The following is a 15,411-nucleotide window of genomic DNA, read 5'->3' on the forward strand; positions in this document are numbered from 1 at the left end:
GTCAACTGCCTTTGACACCACTACCTACAGAATTAAAGCATCTCTAGACTCCCAACAATTCAAAGGGAGGAGAAATAGTGATTTTCAGAAGCACAAATGTATGACCGGGAGTTTTTACGATGAGACGTAGATGGATGATCAGTTAATCCTGAAGCATCGGAAGGGGTTCCAATTGATGGCAAACTATGAAAACCACAGAGCCCTCTTGTGGCAGCTTGCTCCCTCTCTTCAGATTCATCCTCTTTTCCCCCAGAAGGGGCCAACATCTACAGCCCACCTAAGACAGCTCAGCAGGCTGGGAAGGCACACTTCTCATCACTGCACTAACATGAATGGGTGATGAAATGAAAGAGACTTGAGGTCCCTGATTTTAAGGCACTTTTACTCTGTGCTCTGTGCACTTCACACAATAAGTCTTTTCTGAATACCATCGAAAGTCTGCCCTGTGTGGGAAAGACTGTAAGCTTTGCCACAGGTGAAAGCAGTCTTGGTGGGCTTTACCCTTGGGTACCCCATGGATACCTTGAGATAGACTGAGTGGAGCCATCCTGGGCCTGGAATTCAGGAAACAGACCTGGGGACTCCACCTGGGCTATTGTTTTTCTAATTGACCCTCGATGGGAGAAGGAGACCACCCTTCACACATGACACAGGCAGGCGGAGAGGAGAGAGCAGCAGCAGGTTAAGACCAGGATTGAGCACATGTGGATCAGAGAACAGGCTGGACCAGCACGCAGGCCAGAGACACCTAAGGACCTGTCCCATGGAACAGATACTGGAAGGTTCACTCTTTTTTCCCTTTAACCTTTTTTCCCTCTTGTGTAAGCTAGTTGGGTTGTATGATAAACTTTAATTGTTGACAAACAGAGCCTACAGCCCTGAACTGTGCTTATTAGGTAACTGCTGCAGAGTCATTCATCAAAACTCCATTCAGATATCTGTGCATGTGATTGATCTTCTCTGGTGTGGTTAATTAGGCCTCTGTGTACACCCGCTCTATCTGTCTGTTTGTCACTTGGCATCTTATTTCTCTGTCTCATTTACTTAGTCAGCCTCCATTGCCTCTGCCTGTAGGGTTCTGTTTACTTAATACTTTCTGGTCTAGAGGGGTTTTTCTCTCCAAGGCAAATATCATTCCCTCTAACAGTTCTTCTGATTCATGTTCTCTTCCTACTTGGATCATGAAATCATCAAACATTGTTTGGGCACATGGCCATCCAAGGCAGAGATTTCATTTCCCAGGTTGTTTTGCAGGCAAGTGTGGCCATATAGCTAGATAATAAACAATGATATATCGATGGAGGTGTTAGGTGCCAGCTGCCAGACTGTTCCGTAACACTCATTGGCTTTCTTCATGTTCCTCTTCCCTGATGCCTGGTTGTTATCTTGGACCATAAAAATAATGACCTCACCTGAAAGAACAAGCTGGAAGGCACCTGAATCTTTGATTGATTTCTCAATCATGAATTTTCTTACACATCAGATTTCACTTATGTGTTAGAGAAATAAACTCTCTAACTTAAGACTTTGTTACTTATGTCTGTAACTTCCTATCACACCATCCATGTTTTATTGCTAATTAAATTATTTTTTGCTCTTTATTTTCTATTTTGCATCCTGGAACATTAGCTCTATGAGGGCAGGCACCTATCCTGTTTTGATCAGCATCATATTACCAGTTCCTGGAACAGTAACTGGCACACAGTCATACTTGGTTAATACTTCCTGTTAAGCAAAGGTCTCCTCTGCTAGATTATAAAACCACTCTTGGGTTAGCCCCATTCACTCCCAGTGTTTCCCAACACAGGGCCTAGCATACTGAAGGAGATGCACAGATGTCCAAAGGTTTGGAGAGATTTGGCAGTGCTGTGAGAAAAGCATAAAAAAATCCATGTACCTGCAGTGCTGGGAGTCCCATTTGAGGCATCAAGAGTCTGAGCACCTGTGGGCAAAAGCAGAAGATGAGAGTCATGCTCTGATGGCTGCAGTTCTGGTGCCATAGATGCTCCCAATCCTCCTAGACCCAGTCACCATGCCAATAGACAATTCTCACTGCAGAAGCTTCTGTTAGCTAGCAGGCACACATCTAAGCACATCCCATGTACCTTTCACCTAGTTTTCCTGATCGATTTGTGAAGAAAGAACCTTTATCCCCCATTTGTCTGGAGGGATGACAGAGGCTCAGTGATGCCAAGGAGCTTGCTAAGTTGATGTTTCAGACAGTAGCAGAGCTGGGGTTCCAGCCTCAGGGTGAGAGTTACTTCCCAATGTCAACTACGAAGAGTTGAGAGGTGCCAAGGAGATGGCCACATAAAGCTCAGGGTGTGTCAGTGAGGGATTTTCCAGAGAAGATCAATGAAAGGAGTAAAAGATCTCCCTGGATGTGTGTAGTGCTATTCTATAGCCTGGGGGCCTTGATGGGTTAAAAGGGAGAAAGGTGAAATCTCCATGGGACTCACTCCCCTCCCTTCCCTTCCTCTCTCTGGTTGCAATGAATCAATGAATTAAACAGCTTTGTTCCACTACAGTCTTCTTCTGTGACATTCTGCCTGGCTAGAGGCCCAGGAATATGGAGGCAAGCTACCATATATCCAAACCTCTGAAATCATGACCCAAAGAAATCTCTCCTCCTTGCATCATTCCCTCAGCTATCCAGTCACAGTAGCAAGTAGCTAACATGTCTTGTGTGCTTGTTTACAGTGTGGATGCCCATATCTCCCTTCCTGAGTTGTCCTGTGACATCACACAAGGCTCTAAGTTGAGAGCTAAGTAAGGGGACAGGACCACTCAAGGCAGAACCTTCTTTCTGAGACAGCTCAGCTTGTTCATCCCAGAGGTAGAGGTGGGAACACTGCTGACCTGAGGCTGCCATGAGCAGCCAAGCTGATGATACACATAAAGCTGCTCAGTACAGGGTGTGGGTGAAATAGTATTTTTTTTACCAGAATTAAAATTATTGCATCTTAATTTCTTCAAGGCAGAAAGTTATTTCATTTTGGTAGGAGGGGGTCTTGACTTCTTCATGAAGGTGGACATAAAACATGGCAGTGTTATACACAGTTGGGTAGGATGGATGAAGAGTTATAGAGTGGTTGCATCGATACCCCTCTATCCAATCTCCAGATGACCATAGCTGAATTTTGGGATGCATATTTACCCTAAGGGACCCTGGGTAAGCTGTGGGTAAAGAGTGAAATCAGACTCCTGCCACTCTTAAGCAAGTGATCTTAGATGAATCGTTGAATCTGAGCCTTGGACTCTAAACAATGAAATGGACACAGTCATGGGAGGAATGGGTATACTGATGAGCGCAATAATTACACTTGGTTTCTACCACACAGGCATCTCCATAAATGCCAAGATCCTTCCACTCACAGATAGACACATTCATCCGTGATGGGTGGCCTGAGATAGCAGAAAACCCCAGAGTGGCTGGCATTGGTGACCCCAAGCATCTAAAGCTAATTATCTGCACTTGGCCTGCTAACCTTGTACCAGAACTTACCCACTTACCTCTCTTAGTGATGGGTCCTAAGTCTAGAACTCGAGCTAAGTTAATGGCTGGTCCATTACTGCGGAGTCGACTTGTAGAGCAAAGCTGTCGAGACATAGAACTCTTGTTATATAAAAATTTCAATCTTGGCCACTATGTGGAGACCGCCATGGACATGCATGTCTGGGAAGCTGTGGCCTAAGCACTTGGATATCCCACCAATTGGGCCTTCTTTTTGATTCTGTGATCTCTTTTAACTGTGAGATTCACAGTCATGCTTTAACACACCTGGGTTTGAATCTCATCTTTATTTTCTCTTGTATAATTTGGACAAATGTCTTCATCTGTCTATTATAATCAAATAGTTCATATCTTGTTTTCTTTAGGTAGTTATTCATACATTCATTTATTCATTTATGAATGCAAACATGCAAGAAGGCCAAGGATTGACATCAAATGCCTTTCTCTACTGTTGTCCACCTTACTTTTTTACACAAGGTCTCTCAGTCAACATAGAATTTGTCATTTTGGTTAAGCTAGTGACCCAGTGAGCCTCCAGAATCCTCCTGTCTCTGCACTCCCAGGACACATGCCACCATCCTAATTTTTACATGGGTTCTGAGCACCCAAACTTGGGTCTTTGTGCTTGCATAGCAAGCATCTTACTTCAGAACTTCCAAGATCTGCACACTTGGTTTTAAATATTAAAATGAACTATAACAGCAGTAACATACAAACACACTATGAACACTCAAGGAATACCAGCCATTCAAAAAAGTGCTCATTAGGGGTGAAAGTATGGACATCAAAATCAAAGCTCAGATGGGGAACATCTCAATGTTGATGCTTTAGCTCTGTGAGGGCCTGTGGGTTAGTGGCTTCTCTAAGCTCCTGTTTCTTTATTTTCATAATGAGGCTTCATTTGATCATTGTGAGCACTCAATTAAATAAAGATGTAGAAATTTTATTTCGTGCAGGGGCTGACATAGAAGAGGCCTTGAAAAGGCCTTACCACAGGCTCGCATACACCCCTCATTGGAAAGTCTGGGATCCAGAAATATTCAGTATTCGGGACTTTCTCAGATTTTTGAAGTATTCAGTCTCTACAAGTTTCTCATTTATAATCTGATGATCTGCAACCCAAAATATTTCAAAATCTGAAACATTTTGAACTTCATTTTGGCCCTCAAAAACTTTGGAACATTTTGTATTTGAAATTTTTGAATCAATGGTGCATAATTTGTACTATAATAATCATTCATAATAGATGTTATGTCAAGGAAAGCTAAAATGCCTTGTGAAGAGACAATAATTGCTCATAAATAGGCTTTGAGGACATTCAAAGCCTTTTTAATTCACCTTCTTCTCTTTCCTATATTCATCTACTCATCCATCATCTGTCTTTCCTCCTCTCAAGCATCCATCCATCCATTCAACTTTTTTCTTCTCTCCTCCCTCCCTCCCTCCCCTTTTTTCTTTTCTTCCTTTCCTCCTTCCCTCCCCTCCCTTCCTCCCTTCCTCCTTCCTTCCTTCCTTACCTCCTTCCTTCCTTTCTTTCTCCTTCCCTTCCTTCCTTCCTTCTATGTGTTTATCCACCTTCTTTTCACCCATGCCACCATCTATAAGACCAATAAATGTATGCAGAGAGCCTACTGGGCACCAATCTAAAGAGACACTCACTGGTTTACACTGCTCATGAGTGGAGTCACACAGGTAAACTTCACAATGCAGGAAAACTAGGTCATAATTTCCAGCAAACATAAACATCTGTACAGAGAATCGACTCTCTGAGGACACCCCATTCTCCTCTATGCTGATGGTGGAATCACGTTGATTTGGGCAGCTAGGAGAATGAAAAGGACAAAGGTGTAACTTCTAACCCAACACTAGAGAATATGAAAGATCTCACTGCCCCAACTCTTTCCACCATACTTTGATGAATTTTTCTAGTCTGTCATTCCTCAATAAGTTTGTATGGTTTAAGTTTTTGGGTGCACAGTTTCTGGGGTGAGTCAGACTATCACTCTCCCTATTTTTAGGTAAGTGATCCAGGGCTGGTTAATCATTCTGGTTGTGTTTCCACTGTCTAGTTTATTTGGTTTTTTCACACTTTTTTGTTTTACAAATTTCTGTATTATTAAGAATTACATACATATATACAATGGAGTGTGATCATACTCTCCAAGTACCCCCAGTTCCCCATATATCTCTTGACAGTGAAGCAAAGACATCACGCCTATTTCACACAATCGATATGAGCCCTTACTGAGGGTGAGGTAGACATTTTCTCACCACAGCTCTTAGCATACGGCTTATCTCAAAGGCAAATATTGCCAAGTATCATTATTATGATTGAATGGTAACCTCCAGGGAGGCATTTGCTTTGTTTTTTATCAGTAAATGACATCCAATGATATCCTTCCTATAATATTGTAATATCATCTTCATTTTAATTGATGTAAGCATGCAGACATAACATCTTTAATATATATAACATATATACCACATGTAAACATATATATGTATATAAAACAGATCATTATTACTTAATTGAGTAATATTTAACAATAAGCTTAATAAAAAAAGTTATCAAGACTATTGAAATGGAAAATGACTGGCATTCCATTACCCAACTCATCCAATTTACTTTAATACTTTAGGCTAAACTATCAAGAATAACATTTCAAGATAAAATGAAATGCTTTTTATAATATGTAATGCCAAATTAATTCCAAAGGGCATGAACCAATTTACACGTCTGCCAGCAATGGATGATATGACATTTTACCCAAAACCTAGTTATGACCAAAATAAAATATCATCATCATCATCATCATCATCATCATCATCATCATCATCATCATCATCATCATCCCAGAGACTCCTAATACCTGTTTCTGATGATGAAATACTTGAGGGGGTCATTTCTGTCTTCTGAAGGGGTGGCATAGCAATTCTTCAACAACAGCTTGAACTTGGAAGTATCTCCTCTCTCCAAGATGGCACCCACATAGAGCATAGACTCCACGGGAAGTACCACTTTGGCCCCTTCATATGGCTGTGTGTAGCTCTGGTCTTGAAAGAGGGCCATCCTGACAGTGAACTCTCCTGCCCCACCCACATCAATATTCAGGGAACTGAGACAAAGAAAACCACAACAATGGAAACATCAGGCTTTGACCAGATAAGGCAAATAAATCAAGCCCTGTACTAGTATGAAGTTACAGAAAAAGATGCTTCTTTGATCTCTAAATGAATGAGCTGATAATTGAAACAGAGCACTTCTTGGCTCCTAAGTGCTGAACTTGAAAGTCAGGCAAGCCCATCTCCGGGATTTGCATCCATTCCTCCTGTGTGGCAGGTACATCAAGCTCTTACTCAAGGAACAAGACTAGTACACAACCACCATCTTGTCACCTGAGCAATAGGGCTCGAGATCAGCTCTTACAGGCTCCTCCTTACACCCCACAATCTTCCACTGAACCCAGTTTGAACTAAATAAATGGCTTTCCTTTTTATATTGAGGAACATGAGCTCCACTGCAATCTAGGCTGAAAAGTTTTGAAGTTTGACATTTTTAACCCTTCTCATCCTGCAATTCTGAGAGCCTAGGAGACAATGGGGGAGGCGAGAGTAGGGGGAGAAAGAGGGACAGGCACCCTGGATTTCTAGCTGACAGTTAAAAGAAATCCCTTGGCCATTCTAGGATTATGTAATACCTGGGGCAATGAGCTTCACTCCAGGCAGAGGTATAGGGAGAAACAAATGCAAACAAAAGCCCTGCCAAGATACTATCCCACCTAAACTGTTGTTTCCTTCTATATCTGGTGAGGATAGGTGCTGTTACCTCAAAGGCAGACAAATAAACTGAGCTTAAATTCCAAGCCTTCAAGTAAGCCTCCCTGCCCCTTGCACTCTCTACCCCACAGGAATTAAGTCTGGGTTCTATGTCCACTGACCGGAAGCACCTCATGCTTCTCCTACATTGCACTCTCTGACTTGCTGATGATTATTAGTTAGGCTATTGAAATGATTCATTGCCCGCTGCCTTTCTCCTCAAGGTGAATGAACTTGTCTGGAGTTTTTGTTTCCTGGGCACATTTTAAACACTGATCCATGGTACAGAATTGCCTCATAGTAAAATTCTTTACTTTTCACAAGTGCCTTGATTATGCTGAATGTTCTTGGCTACAATACAGAAATTAATAATTCAGTGAGTGGAATTTCTTGCAGCAGGTTGGTAACACTGTGTGGACATCATAGATTTTGTGTGTGTATGTGTGTGTGTGGGAGAGAGAGAGAGAGAGAGAGAGATCAATGTCAGAGCTACAGGTCAAAGACCAAAGGTCAACACCATACCTTACAATGGGCTGGAGTGCAGTTTCAAGGCTTATCTTCATGTCCAGTGGGTAGGCGCACTGGAAATTGACATTGACAAGGAAATCCCTGATGATGAAATCAGTGGCCAAGAAAAGAGTATTTGTGTAGATGGCATAGGTCCTGTTGCTCTTTGGTATAAAAAATAAAAAAGCATATGTTTATTATGCAGATGTATATAGGTGTATCTCAAACTCAGATCTGTCTGATTCCACTATCAGTGTTCCCAACCATGGAGCCACCCTGAATTGTGGCCTCCAGGGCTAGTACTTAGGGCAAGCCCAGAGTAAACTTTCCAAAATGAGTGGTTGACCCTGTGGAAGACTCAGAGGCTGGCATGTTGCTCTTCTCACAACACCCCCAATTAAGATCATTGTAATCAGAGATGACTTTATGAAGCTCAGGTGTTAAGCTGTCCAAGCCTAAGCTCTTTTTTTTTTTTTTTTTTTTTTTTTTTCTGAGACAAGGTTTCTCTGTGTAGCCTTGGCTGTCCTGGACTAACTTTGCAGACCAGGCTGGTCTCGAACTTAAGTGATCTGCCTGCCTCTGCCTCAAGCCTAAGCTCTTTAACAAGGACCAGCATGTATAAACTCACATAGCCAAGGAGGCTAAAAGAGGATAAGACATTTGTGTGAGATCTCACAGCTATGAAGATGTTTCCATTAGCACAGACACCCACTACCTTCTAGTAGCAATGCATAGCACTTACCTCCAGAATGTTCCCACAATGACTAGCCACAACAGGGATAGTCATGGACACCCAGTTGTTGGGCTCATTTTGCATGATCCTGCTGCAGTTCCTGTCATTCAGGTAGGCAACGATCTCTTCTTTGAAACCCAGACCTCCCAGCAAACATTTGTCTAGCTTCACCTTGATCTCATTGGCTCCACAGTCCAGCTGAGGCTCCAAACTCTGAGTATCTATGAGGCCAATAATGAGGTCAGTGGAGTGGACAGGGGACCAGACGATGAGGAGCATCTACATTCTCTGCCTCTCGGCAAATCTACCATGCCCATCAAGTTGTTGGATAGACTAGATGAGGTCTGGGCTCCCGGTAGAAGTCACACACAGACTGATAAAGAGGCTTCTGGTCCAAGACTTCTAAGCATCTCAAGTACAGGCTTGGCTTAGCTGCTCTTGGGAAACCAAAATAGTCCTGTATTCCAGACTAAACCAAAGCCAGATGCCCATGCCAGAGCCACTAGTTGATACAGTGCTACAGTACCCAACCTGGAAGCTTGGTTGGGCTTCCACCCCCTCTCACCCTTGAGAACCCACTGGCTTTATAACAAGTAGCCCAAATAATTCTCAAGATCTCCACAACACCAGCTCCATGGCCTCTGACTCTGGTTACCCCCTCATCCTGAACCTCTAAGGCTCTTCCTCTTGCCCTGGCTTCTTAACCCTAGGAGTTTCTCACCAGAAATATTGAGTCCCTGCCTACAGACACAGGCCCAGTAGTCATCTTGGAATACACATTCCTCCTCAGGACGACAAGGAACCTCACAGTTCTTTAGTGCAGTGGAGGGGTCTAGAGGAAAGGGATGGAGAAAGAGGGTCAGAATGCAGAGCAGGGCGGGTCTGAGTTCTCCCAAGCCAGCACTCTCATTCCTTCAGTCTTTATAAACAGATGAGATGTTTACCAGAGGAGCCACACCCTCCACTCATATTTCCTGACTCCTAAATCCAGCAGAGGGAGTAACATCCCTGAAACTGCTAAGCCAAGCAATACTGTAGCTACTTTATTTTGAATCATTTGACCCCTATGGTAGAAACATGTGACAGGATAGAATGATTTTAAGTCAACAGTTGCCAGGGTTATAAGGCCTGGGTTTAAGTCCCAGCATTTCTACAGTTCAGTTTTGTGATACAGGGACAGCTGTGTTACCTTTCGGTGCTCTTGACTGAGTAGGGGAATTTAGTACATCAATGTGCTTAAAGCAGAAAGGTAGAGGTCCACTGTGAGCAGTGTGAGCTATTGTTTTTGCTTTTTGTTTCAGAAAAGAAAACAGATTCATTTGAAGAGGGATAAATTTTGAGAAAAGTAAATTTTGAATGCGCCTGGGTTCTTGATTGTGTGTGTGTGTGTGTGTGTGTGTGTGTGTGTGTGTGTGTGTGTGTGTGTGCATGTGTGGGAGTGAGCACTCATGCATACACAGAGGCTAGAGGAGGACATCAGATGTTCTTACTCCCTTAAGGCAAGGTCTCTCATTGAATCTGAGTCCAGTCTCCTGTCTCTGTTCCCCGTAGTCTGAGGATAACAGGCATGCTTGGCCACGTTCACCTTTTTATGGGTACTGGGGATTTGAATTCATGCCCTCATGCTTTCACATGAAACACTTTTACTTGCTGAGGCTTCTAACTAGCCCAATATTATGCAATATCATTTATAAGTAAGACTATCTCACACTCAAATGTAAGTTTCTGGCTTGTGCCTGGCAAATCATAAATTACATTTCTGTATGTTTCTAACAGGATCCCAGCAGTGGTTACTTTGCTTAGTGTCCTCTTGATCATCTCTGTTGGCTCCATTGAGTCCTGGGCAGGACAGATAATCCTGCCCTGCAGATGCTCCTTACCTGTGCAGTATCTCAGACTGCACTCAGGGGTACCCTGGAACCTGTACACATGATAGTGTCCCGATTCTTCTGAGCAGGCCTTCACCTGAACCTCAGAACTCCAGAAGCAACAATTTTCATTCCAGTGGGCACAGGCTGTGCGGCTGACAATGCCATCGCCAAGAATGGGGTGCGATCCATTCAGCCACATGGGAGAAAAGGTGTGGCACCTATATATATCCACACAGGTCTCTGGCATCTTCACCCCTCCTTCTCCCACAAAACGGTACCAGCCGTGCAGCTGATCATCACACTCGTCTGATTCCACCTTGTTCTCTGTGCTTCTGGAGGGATCGTCCAGGATGGTGTAATTCTGGCAGGGGTCAAAGCAGACGCCAGCATCTGGAGTGTCAGGAGCTCCACAGTCAAAATTCAGCCTGTCGAAGTTGCTGTCTCTGAGGCTTCCATAATCTGGGCAGAACAGAGAACATGAGGGTTTATTGAGCAACTCCACAGCCTTCAGGGTTTTATTCCTTCCCCATTTTGTTTTGAATATTCTAATGATCCCAATGAGGCCAATAGGTACACATTGCAGTAACTAACACCAAACATTGTTGTTTGGGAAGCAGAATGACCAGCAGAAAAAAAAAAAAAAAAAAAAAGTCAGGCCACCACCTTGCACAACCCCACTGCCCCACCCAGGATTAGAAAAGAGTTTCTCTATGGGCCACTCACAGGACACTATGTGTTTCCTGCTAAACTGGTGTTTGCTTTGCTCACAAATGTAATACAGATCCTCAGACATTAGTAAGCAGAAATAAGTATTGGCATGTTGCTTGACTTGGCAAAATATGTCTTAAAATAAAAGTGGTCCTAAGTTAGACCCATCTCTAGAAGTAATTACAAATTTTTTGTATAGACATTGGAGTTTTCTCATGGATGTGCAAGCAACACACACACACACACACACACACACACACACACACACACACAGTTGTTTTAAACACTGGTTGCAATTTTTAATCTATTATAAGATGGACATTGGTCCCTGTCAATAGGTAACCACAGAGGTCAGCATCCATACATCTCTCATGTCAGGCATCCCCAAGCTTAGTGTTACTGCACATTATTGCCTGAGTTATTCACTATTGTGCAACTGTCTTCAAAACAGAACCAGATAACATCAGAGGGGATTGGAGTACACCTCTGACCTGCTGGCTGCTGACCCGGAAAAGTGATTACACTCTCCTGAGACTTGTACACAACCACCCCTGAGAGTGTTAGGTTTCCGTACTCCCCACACCTCAGGGCCTGCCATTTGCACACCTGTTTGTGTTCTTGTAAATGACTTGTGAGATATCTTCCAGTGAATCTCTTTAAAAATTAGTTTCATGTTGGGGGCTGAAGAGATAGTTCAGTTAGGAAGCACCTTGTAAGCAGAAGCATGCGAGCTCAATCACAGAGAACTCATTTTTAAAAGCTGAACATGGTGGCATGAGCTTTTAATCCCACTGCTTGGATGGTGGGAATAGGCAGGCCATGGAGGGGTGACTCCCCAACCAGCTAACCTAGCTTATGGTGAAAGTGAGAAACCTTGCCTTAAAAAGCAAGGTAAATGGCACTGAAGTAACGGTATCTGAGGTTGTCTCTAGGCTCCATATGTGCATGTGCACACACAGACACACAGACAGAGACAGACAGACACACTTATAAACATATAAACAAATTTCATCTAAAGGAATAATATCTATGATAACATAGGATGTAGGGGTGGTTGTGTTATCATATTATTTAATATTCATAAAATAAGTAGTCAACCATTAAAGGTTTTGAAGAGCTTCCCCAGCTGCCAGGGTCATTTTGGGTAGGTGTGTTTCATTTGGAAGATAAAGCCTTAAAGGTTAAACAATGCCATGCACACACAACTAGGTGCAACCAGTTACCTCTAGAATGGTGAACTAAGCTCATCTTTGGGCTCACAATTGTATACGTATCAGTGAGACTTTTTAAAAAGGAAGGAAAAGCTATTTATCCAACCTTGCTCACATGTGTTTGCTCTAAGGACAGAAATTGTGGTCCTTGTTATTCTTGGATCATTTCCCACACACCTTGTGCTTTCCCATGGGTGGAAGAGTTCAGTTCTCTTCCCAGCCTCCCACTACAGGACTCACACTTGCACCCTTAGCTGGAAACTTTTTCTAAAACTGTCAGGGTTGCTCCCATTTACAGATCTTGGGAGCTGGGTACAGTGATTTTAATCCCAGAATTTTAGAGGCCAAGGCAGGAGGATTAAGAGGCAGTACAACAGAGAGGGGGGGGAGGGAGAGGGAGGGAGGAGGGGAAGGGAAGGGAAAGAAGGAGGGAGGGAGAGAGAGAGAGAGACAGAGAGACAGAGACAAAGAGAGAGAGAGAGAGAGAGAGAGAGAGAGAGAGAGAGAGAGAGAGAGAGAGAGAGAGAGAGGAGATCTTTTGAAGATAGAGATATTGCTAAATCTAGCACCTTCTTTTTTACATATGAGCAGCTTGATAGAGGAGAAACTAGGTGACAGGATGCTTCCCCTTATCTTCCAGGCTGTGCTCTCTAATAAACCCCAGAAAGGGGCTGCAGAAGCTAAGGCTTCTAGCTCTCCTGCCCTTTCGGGCTTTGAGAGACTGATGATTCCCTTGCTTTCTGTCCCTGAGGTTTTGCTTCCAATTCCGTGTTCCCGGAACAGACCTGAGCAGCCTTTTCTCCTCCCACCTGCTGCTCACTCCCCAGGTCTTGCTGAGCCTCTGAGATCCCTGGAGAGCAGACATTCACTCACCTTGCTGTGTTGTAGATGGAGATACCAGTGTTAGAATGCAGAAGGCCACAGCCAGCCACAGCAAGTCACAGCCCACCATCCTTTTCATAGAATGAGGCTTGCAGGTCATTCTGCAACCTGCAGCCTCTCCATGCAACTATGGAAAAGGAAAAGCTCACATTAGGTCAAGGCAACAGACCTCTGTGTCCAGGAGTAAGGTTGACACTCATATCAGTTCTGCACCTACCCTGTTATTCTATTTGCTTGAAGCCCCTTGCATAGTTTGACTCACTTATTAGGTCTCAGGAACATACTGTTATGTTTCCCATTTTGAGAGTGAAGTTTAGTTCCAAGAGTATATTAATCTAGCCAGGCATGATGGCACAGACCCATAATCCCAGTGCTCAGGGAGACAGAGGCAGGTGGATGGCTGTGAGTTCAAGGCCAGCCTGTTCTACAAAGGGAATCCAGGACAGCCAAGGCTACACAGAGAAACCTTGTCTCAAAAACATAGCAAACAAACAAAAATGAATACATTAATCCAAGCAGTATTTATTCAGCTGCTTCTCTGCATTTATGGATATTACATGGCCAACATATGGCAATAGGTCCGGGTTCTCAGAACCCAAACTGCTGGCATGAGGTGCGGAAATGGAGCGGGATAGGAGTAGGGGCTTTCCAAGATGAAGTCCATAGAAAGCAAGCCAAAGGCGGGTCAGTGCTGCAGAATGTCCTTGAGCAGTACTTGGAAAGTCCCTGCATAAATGGAAATACACACTCTCTGGAAATTGAAGGCAAGAATTCTAGTGATTATGGACATCTATGGACAAGACTGCTGCCTATCTTGGTTCTATGCATCAGGTCCCACTAAGACCCTCTAGGATTTCACAAGCCTAGCACTATTTCAGATTGAATTCTAAGCCCCTTTCTCTCAGCATAGCATATGGCATAAACTAGCGTCCCAGTAAAAAAAAATACATGATAAAATAATTAATACATGAATAAGCAAGGAAAGAAATAAATAATAGACAAAATGACTGCCACCTTTGGGTAACATTTGTCCTTCTTTGCCCTGAAAGAAGGGCCTCTGGGTGATTTCTTGCAGCCCCTAAAAGATGCAAATTGGGTCTAGAAACCTGTTTCTGATGGGCTGTCTTGTGTATATCATAAGTGAACAGAACAGAGACAGAATAGCACCCAGGACTATGGTTTAGAGATGCCAACCCAAGTGGACACCTGTGACTTCAAAGTGGGAAGGGAAAGGATGTCATATATAAGATAGCCACACCCAGGAGGTGACTGAAACCATGAACTGAGTGATTTCGGAACATTTGACAGTGCTTAAAGTCCAGAGTCACTTCTGGCTTCAGAAAGGTTACAGATAGCCCTAGCAAGTACTGTAGGTAGAGAGGGTGAAACTCACCTGCAGGTGAGAAGAAATCCCGCTGGGCCCTGGAGCAGAACTTACCTTAAGAGAAGAACCCAGAGCCTTCTTCCTCTTCTGCCCAGTATGGGAACATAACCTGTTGCCTGCCTTCTTTATACTGACACTCCCCATCCATGTGGCCCTTCACGATTGGTGCTGAGCTAGGACCAGCGCTAAATTCCCAGGCAATAGGACTTATTGAACGTAAGTAAGATAAGCTATTTACCGTACAGGGTAGCAAAAGAAAGGCTTTTGTGACACCCACATGGGAACTCTTCCAGAAGGTCCTGTTTCAAACAAATGTTTCTCCATGTACTTAAGGTTGGCTACACCAGGTGCTGCCAGTAGCTTGCAATCATTATTTCTCACATCTAATCTTCCAATAAACCCACAAAGCAAAGCCAATGTCATGATTATTCTCACAGAGCAAATTCTAATGAGAAGGAAGCAAAAATGTCCAAAGGAAAGTAGACAGAAACCAAATAGGCTTGTTTGCTCAGTGGATGTATAGTGTGATTCCAGTTCCTAGATAATTGCATTAAAACACTTCTGCCAGATTCACCTGAGGCTGAAGAGTGTAATGGAATGAAGGAAGGGTCTGAGAGCTTCCCATTATTAACCCACGAAGTTTACCCAATTTCCAATGAAATATTTGGAAATGGTGAGTTGTGGGAATGGAAAGAGATGCCCATGGCTTTTGGACAAAATCAGCATCTCCTCCAAGTCCTTAAAATAAGTGGGCTAGCCTAGACCACAGAACTGTGAAAAAAGAC

At 43.4% G+C, this 15,411-nt stretch overlaps 1 protein-coding gene across 1 annotated transcript; it reads right to left on the reverse strand.

The window, feature by feature from the left end:
* Nucleotides 1-1,094: 1,094 nt before the first annotated feature.
* Nucleotides 1,095-15,163, reverse strand: Gp2 (glycoprotein 2). The gene is made up of 11 exons (XM_051145122.1): nt 14,681-15,163; nt 13,234-13,369; nt 10,451-10,900; nt 9,760-9,768; nt 9,292-9,402; nt 8,580-8,791; nt 7,853-8,001; nt 6,385-6,630; nt 5,174-5,336; nt 3,514-3,598; nt 1,095-1,942 (listed from the first exon to the last, which is right to left on the reverse strand). The coding sequence occupies exons 1-11, from the start codon at nt 14,768-14,770 to the stop codon at nt 1,773-1,775; spliced, it is 1,821 nt and encodes a 606-aa protein (XP_051001079.1). The 5' UTR covers nt 14,771-15,163; the 3' UTR covers nt 1,095-1,772.
* Nucleotides 15,164-15,411: the final 248 nt, after the last annotated feature.

Source organism: Acomys russatus, chromosome 5 (assembly GCF_903995435.1).
Source record: "Acomys russatus chromosome 5, mAcoRus1.1, whole genome shotgun sequence".
In the NCBI taxonomy this organism is placed as follows: domain Eukaryota; kingdom Metazoa; phylum Chordata; class Mammalia; order Rodentia; family Muridae; genus Acomys; species Acomys russatus.